The 7,649-nt window shown below is 48.4% G+C and overlaps 1 protein-coding gene across 1 annotated transcript; it reads right to left on the reverse strand.

Moving 5' to 3' along the window:
- Positions 1-1,959: 1,959 nt before the first annotated feature.
- LOC134291489 (uncharacterized protein K02A2.6-like) lies at positions 1,960-6,277 on the reverse strand. The gene is made up of 3 exons (XM_062859269.1): positions 3,913-6,277; positions 2,159-3,681; positions 1,960-2,115 (listed from the first exon to the last, which is right to left on the reverse strand). Exons 1-3 carry the CDS (start codon positions 6,275-6,277, stop codon positions 1,960-1,962), a joined length of 4,044 nt encoding a protein of 1,347 aa, XP_062715253.1.
- Positions 6,278-7,649: the final 1,372 nt, after the last annotated feature.

Here is a 7,649-nt window from a genome sequence, read left to right on the forward strand (position 1 = left end):
TTGGTTGAAAACACCCCGAAAACTGCAAGAAAAGCGAGATATCCGGCAATTTTTTTTTTTGATTTTGCGATAGATCAGGCAACACCCAAGTAAAAACGGGAGCAATCCTGAGAAATTCTGAGCAACTCAGTGAAAGAAAATGCACTCTCCAGCACAGTGTCTTGCACCAAGACCTAGAGAGAAAGTCTGAGGAATCTGAGACTAGTTAGACTCTGTTAGAGACCTTCAAAGCAGGCTTTTTTGCTTGTCCTTAGCTTGGTCTTCATCGCGACCTTGTCAGCAACGAATAACATCTCTTAGCTCGTATACATACGCTGCGCAGCGCGGAGTCGCAATCGGTTGAGTCCACCAGTTCGCTGGTGATCTTGGGGCAAGACACTGTGCTGGAGAGTACATTTTCCTTCACAGAGTTGCTCAGAATTTCTCCGGATTGCTCCCGTTTTTACTTGGGTGTTGCCTGATTTATCTCAAAATTAAAACAAAATTGCCCAATATCTCGCTTTTCTTGCAGTTTTGGGGATGTTTTTCAACAAATTTTGTCGATCATTGGTGTAAAAAGTTACTCAGAATTTATCAGAGTTACTCTCGTTTGCACAGTGTCTTGCCCCTAGCTGGTGATCATTTTATTCCTAAAGTTGACTTGCCAAGGCATGGTCGCATCGCATTCACTTTGAGAACTTAGTTTAGACCGAGTTAGTTTCGCTCACGGCGGAGTGCCTCCCTAAATACCTCATCGTGTAAGTATGGGTCTTAAACCTAGTGTTAAACCTAGGGGCAAGACACTGTGCAAACGAGAGTAACTCTGAGAAATTCGGAGTAACTCTTTACACCCCTTTTCACCAATGATCGACGAAATTTGTTGAAAAACACCCCTAAAACTGCAAGAAAAGTGAGATATCGGGCAATATTGTTTTGATTTTGCGATAAATCAGGCAACACTTAAGTATAAACGGGAGCAATCCGGAGAAATTCTGAGCAATGCTGTGAAGAAAAATGTACTCTCCAGCACAGTGTCTTGCCCCAAGTGTTAAACCTACGAGGGCTTGGCCTAGTCGCCCTGTCAGCACGGTCGTCATACAGTCCAGCACTAGGGGCAAGACAGATCTAACGATGGAAAATCTGTGTTCGAAATGTTGTTCAGAAATCCTCACAGTTCCTCACATTTTCTGCCATTTATAACAAGGTGTGATCCTCGGCACCAATGTCAGACTGCAAAGTGTAGCGTGTGCTGAATGAACAATGCAGTTTTAGGGATGTCTTTCAATAAATTTCATCGATCATTGATAAAAAGAGTAACTCCGAAATTCTCAGAGTTGCTCTCGCCTGCACAGTGTCTTGCCCCAAAGTGCTGACAACCGCTTATATCCAGAATCGGCTGCTGTCAAGAACGATTGGAAGGACGCCCTACGAGATGTGGAGGAGGCCGGATCTGTTACACCTGCGCATGTTTGGCAGTGAAGCGTACGTGCACGTTCAGGCAGCGAAGCGTGCCAAGATGGACAGCAAGACGCGCAAACTTGTGTTTGTCGGGTACTCTATTCAGCACAAGGGGTAACGATTTCTGGATCGAGTGACAGACTTGATGACCATTGTTGTAACGGTAGCCGTACGCGGATCTCACTAAAGAGACGCCATTCACGAACTCGAATCGAAAAGTAAGCAGAGTTTACGGAAAACGTGTCTGATAGGTTTTATTATTCGATCTCAACTGAATACATGGGAAACATCTGTCAACTGTCGCAAGGTATTTTTACAGTGCAAGGTAATGAGAACTAGCGTAACTTATGACAGCTCTTCCCTCCTCACAAATGAAATTTGAATTCAATACAAAGTGTTTGTAATAATAGGAAAAATATTAAAGATCGAGTCTTTCTGGAGGCCGAACGACTCTACCTGATCGCCTCGGTGATTCTCGGTAGTCCTTCTGGTTGGGCCGCTCTCTGGAGATCGTTGGCGTCCTTAGGTCAGAAGCACCAGCTGTAGGTTTCTTCGTTGCACCTCCTGTAGTTGGTTGTTGAACTTCAATCGTTGGTGCATCAGGTTGTGTACTGGCTGCTTCTGCTTGTCCCGGAGCATACGGTTGCATAGCTTCAGTTGGAGAGTTATCGACCAACACTGGTAAAGACGATTTTTGTGTGCTTGATAGAGTTGGACCCACTTCCCTGAGCTGGTCGATGTGTCGCTTCCAAGTCCTACCATCGTCGAGTTCAACATGATAGTGTAGCTTTCCGAATTTCTCGGACACCACGCCATACTTCCACTTGTCCTTATCGAGGTAGTCACGCGCCGCGACTCTCGTCCCCTCAGGAAGGTCGCGCACTTTGCCATCTACTTTCTTGCTCGCAGTAGCTGAGTTCGGCACCAACAGATCAAGACGTGAACGTATCTGTCTGTTGTACAACATCATCGACGGCGATTTCCCCGTTGCAGGATGGATGGTCTTCCGATACGCAAGCAGAATGTTGCATAGTTCTGCGTGCATGGTACTTGTGTCGCACTGAAGACTTTTCAACTTCGCCTTGAACGTCTGAACAAATCGCTCTGCCAGTCCGTTCGTCGCAGGATGATACGGCGCCCCCATCTTGTGGTAAACGCCATTCATTTTCAGGAACCTTTGGAACTCCTCGGAGGTGAACTGCACTCCGTGGTCAGTCACCAGAACGGATGGAATTCCGTACGTTGAAAAGTACTCTCTGCAAACTCGAATTGTGGTAGCGGTCGTTATGTTGTTCAAAATTCGAACCTCTGGCCACTTCGTGTAGGCGTCCACCAGCACTATGAAGAACGTGTTCTTGAATGGCCCAGCAAAATCCACGTGCACCCTTTCGAACGGTCTTGAAGGTGGCTCCCAACAGTGCGTCGGTACTTTGGCGGGTTCAGCCCTGGTTGATTGGCAATAGCTGCAGTTGCGTACCATGTCCTCGATGTCCTTGTCTAGCTTCTCCCACCAAATATACCCTCGAGCTAGCGCTTTCAACCGGCTGGTGCCGAAATGAGTCGAGTGCAATTCGGCTAGCACTTTGGAACGCAAACTTGGAGGTACGTACACGCGTATACCACGCATGACACACCCCTTTTGCAGCGCAAATTCTCCTTGGTCAACACCGAAACGTTCCCTCGCATCAACATCCTTACCGTTTCGTAGTCCTTGCATCAGCACTTTCACGCTCTGATCCGCCGAAGTTGCCTTAGCGAGCTCGTCCACGGTCAGCGGCAATGTTTCGATAATGTGGACCTCCAGGTAGTCCACCTCCTCAATTACATTGTCTGGCCTCGTTTCCCTCAGCGGCAAACGCGAGAATGCGTCCGCGTTGCAATGTTGACTCGTTGGTCGGAACTGTATGTCGTAGTTGAACGATGCCAGAAATGTAGCATAATGCTGCATTCTTAATGCGCACATCTTAGGTAGGCCTTTCGTATCGGAGAAGATCTGTTTTAGCGGCTTGTTGTCTGTCAGCAGCGTAAACCTCCTCCCGTAGAGGTACTGGTAGAAGCGGCGTACTCCAAATATAATAGCATACGCTTCTCGATCCACTTGCTTATAGGCCTGTTGCGTAGCATTGAGGGTTTGAGATGCGTATTGGATTGGTCGCTCTGATCCGTCGGGATAGACATGACTGAGGACCGCACCGACTCCGTACGGCGAAGCATCAGTAGCAAGTACCAAGGGTAATGTGGGATCTAGGGGCAAGACAATGTGCAAACAAGAGTAACTCTGAGAAATTCTGAGTAACTCTTTTCACCAATGATCGACGAAATTTGTCGAAAAACACCCCTAAAACTGCAAGAAAGGAGAGATATCGGGCAATATTGTTTTGATTTTGCGATGAATCAGGCAACACCTAAGCAAAAACGGGAGCAATCCGGAGGAATTCTGAGCAACTCTGTGAAGGAAAATGTACTCTCCAGCACAGTGTCTTGCCCCAAGTGTGGGATCGTAGTGCACCAAGAACGTATTCGACTGCATCTCAAGCTTGACCTTCAAGAACGCCTCTTCGCATTGTTTCGACCACACGAAACGCACATCAGATTTCAGCAGATTATTGAGAGGGTACAAGGTAGAACTGAGGTTCGGGAAGAACCTACCGTAGTAGTTCACAAGACCCACGAACGAGCGAACTTGGTCCTTGTTTTCCGGCACGGGCATGTTCTGGATAGCAGTAATCTTCTTCTTGACCTTGTGAATGCCCGACTTGTTGATCAAGTACCCACAGTACTCAATCTCGTTTGCGAAGAATTGGCACTTCTCCAGATTTATGCGCATGTTGTACGAACTGAGACGCTTTAGTACCTCCTCGAGCCTTTGCATGTGGACGCGATCATTCGGGCCAGTAATCCGAATGTCGTCCAAGAAAACGGTTACGCCGGGTATCCCGTTCAGAATTTGCTCCATCAATCTCTGCCAGATAGCAGGTGCCGACGCAATGCCGTACATCAAACGTGTAGGCCTGTAGAGACCCTTGTGCGTATTCAGGGTAAGCACTTCCTGATCACCCTCCTCAACCTCCAGTTGTAAGTAAGCTTGAGTCAAGTCGATCTTGCTAAACTTCTCTCCTCCTGCAACGTTGGCGAAAAGTTCCTCGATCGTCGGTAATGGATGATCGTCGACCACCAGGTTCGGGTTGACCGTCACCTTATAGTCGCCGCACAGTCGCACCTTATTGTTGGCTTTTAGAACTGGAACAACGGGCGTCGCCCATGCACTGTGGTTGACCTTGACCAGCACTCCATCGTTAACCAACTTGTCGAGCTCGGTTTCGACTGCTGCTCGCATTGAAAATGGAACAGGTCTGGCTTTCATGTAGACAGGATTTGTATTTGGCTTGAGGCATAATTTGGCAGATAGTCCCTTGATGTGGCCAACAGATTCGTCGAAGAGAACAGCATACTTCTCCACCAACGATTTCACTGAAGCGGGCGTTGTGTTCAACGAAGCAGCAGCAGCATCGAGTTTGTTGACGTCAGCATAGGCGATCTTGTTCAAATCAACTCGCATCGCCTGCATCCACTGACGCCCCAGTAACGGGTGTTTCTTCACGTTCGACACGTATAGCGGAAGCAGCAGCGATTTTCCACCATAGACCACATTCACTTTTAGCATTCCATCAATTTGGATCTTTGTGTCGCAAAAACTCACTAACTGCAAATCCGACGGCAGCAGATTGTCAGAAGCAAAATGTTTCTTCTTGTACTCAGCACTGATTATCGTAACAGGAGCACCCGTGTCGACCTCGAACCGGATCATGGCACCATTCACCTGAACATCCAGCCAGAACTTGGTGGACGGCGGCTTGGCCGCATCTTCCAATACGCACACTTCGTCCAACGATACCACCTCCGAGTCACACTTGTCAATTTCGGGTTGCTCCAGTAGGTTCGCTTCTGATTTCTTCACTTTTAATTGTACACTTTTCTTCTTCTTAATGCACACTTTTTCCAAATGCCCAGCGAGTTTACAGTAGTTGCACTGCGTGCGAATGTGAATGCATTTGTCGGCATAGTGCGCATCACTGCCGCAACGAAAACATTCACCTTTCTTCTTCGGCTGCTCGGAATTGTTGCACTTCTTCTTCTTCGTATTGGTACGCGCAATCTGAACTCTGCCAGCACTTCCCCGGGAACCTTCTACCAAATTCACTTCCGATTTTCCTTGCTTCGACTGGATTTCCCTTCCGCCTTTGTTTGAGAGCTCCATCGAAACCGCGATTTCTCTTGCACGATCCAGAGTTAGGTTCCGCACTTCTAGCAGCCGAGATTGTATTGCCCTGTCCTTCAACCCGAACACGAACTGATTACGTAGAGCTGTATTGAGATAAGCGCCGAAGTTGCAGGTGATCGCGAGCTTGCGAAGTGCAATCAAGTACTCGTCGATCGTTTCTTCCGGGCGCTCATCTGCTTGCTTTCGGCACTTAAAACGAAAATTCTCTAGAATCTCCAGCGGCTCGGGATTAAAATGGGCTTCCAGTACAGCAACAATCTGGTCGTACGTCTTCTGTTGTGGTCTCTCCGGTGCGAGTTTGTCACTCAAGATATCGTATGTTTCTCCCCCCATGTAGTGGAGTAACATATACAACTTAACGTCGTTCCGCACGCCGAACAATACAAACGCACCCTCCAGCCGCTCTACCCATCTCGACCACTTCATCTTGTGTCGGTCGAACGGGTCGATGAAAAAAGATGGCGGCACGGCTGCTGGGATTATTCCCGGCGGCGCAGCAGCTGGAACGATTCCCGGTGGCACAACCGGAACAGCATTCGGAACACCGTTTTCCGCCATTTCACGTAGCGTCCGAAACCGCTCGTCGCCAAAACAACTGTTGTAACGGTAGCCGTACGCGGATCTCACTAAAGAGACGCCATTCACGAACTCGAATCGAAAAGTAAGCAGAGTTTACGGAAAACGTGTCTGATAGGTTTTATTGTTCGATCTCAACTGAATACATGGGAAACATCTGTCAACTGTCGCAAGGTATTTTTACAGTGCAAGGTAATGAGAACTAGCGTAACTTATGACAACCATCAACAGCAATGCACGATTCTTGGAGTTGGGAATCGGATCGTCGTGCGTCGAGATTCCGGTTAAGGAAGAACGCCATTTCAAGCCCCGGCAAAGTGCATCGAAGCAGGATAAGCGAGAAACCATTTTGCAGGATGAGTCGTCGAAGGACCAGGATCCGTTGAAGGACGGGTCTGATTGCGAAGACCATTATGAAGATACCGAGACGATCGGCGAAGATCAGGAAGCACTTCGGCGGTCAGAGCGCTCCATCCACGGTGTGCAACCGCTGCGGCTCGGGGACTATATACTGGAAAGTGTAATAGAAAAAGTGTAATAGAAGAACCCAGCAACTACGAAGATGCCATGAAGGATCCACCAGAACCTTGAACCCTGCCAGAAGCACAAGGCTAGGATAGCAGCTCAGGGCCACAGTCAGCGTGAATGAGTTGATTTCAGCGACGTGTAAGCGCCAGTGGCAAGCCATGTGTCACTGCGTACGTTCCTCGCTGTTGCTGCCACCAGAAAGTTCTACGTCCACCATTTCGATATGAATGCTGCCTACCTCCACGGCTCCCTCGACGAAGAAATCTATAAGAGGCAGCCTAAAGGGTTCGAGAAGAATGGTCCGAAGCAGCTGGTGTGCAGGTTGAAACGAAGCACATATGGCCTTCGGCAATCCGCGATTACCTGGAACCGGCGACTGAACGAAGTCGTTCCTAAACTTGGATTCATGGCGTCGGCGGCTAATCCCTGCCTCTTCATTCGGAGCGACGGCGGTGAAGCGTACCTGCTGGTCTACGTCGACGAACTGTGTCAGCCTTGGAGAAAGAAACCGAGATGTTCAAAGTAGGGATATTGAAAGTAGAGTTCGACCTGACATCGTTGGGGTCAGTGTCCCACTACCTTGGACTGGAAGTGAAACGAGAGGAATCAGCGTTCAAGATTCGTTTGAAAGCTTACATCAAGAAACTCGTCAGCGGTCACGAAATCGAAACACAAAAACGGCAAGGACAACAATGGATCCAGTTTACCTGAAAGCCGAATAAAACAGTGATGACACTCAATATCGGAATATTGTAGAAGGTCTGCTGTATCTGGCAGTAGCCGCTTGTCCGGATATTGCCAACGCCGCAGCTATAGCGCAGGAAGT

Source organism: Aedes albopictus, chromosome 1 (assembly GCF_035046485.1).
Source record: "Aedes albopictus strain Foshan chromosome 1, AalbF5, whole genome shotgun sequence".
Taxonomy (NCBI): Eukaryota; Metazoa; Arthropoda; class Insecta; order Diptera; family Culicidae; genus Aedes; species Aedes albopictus.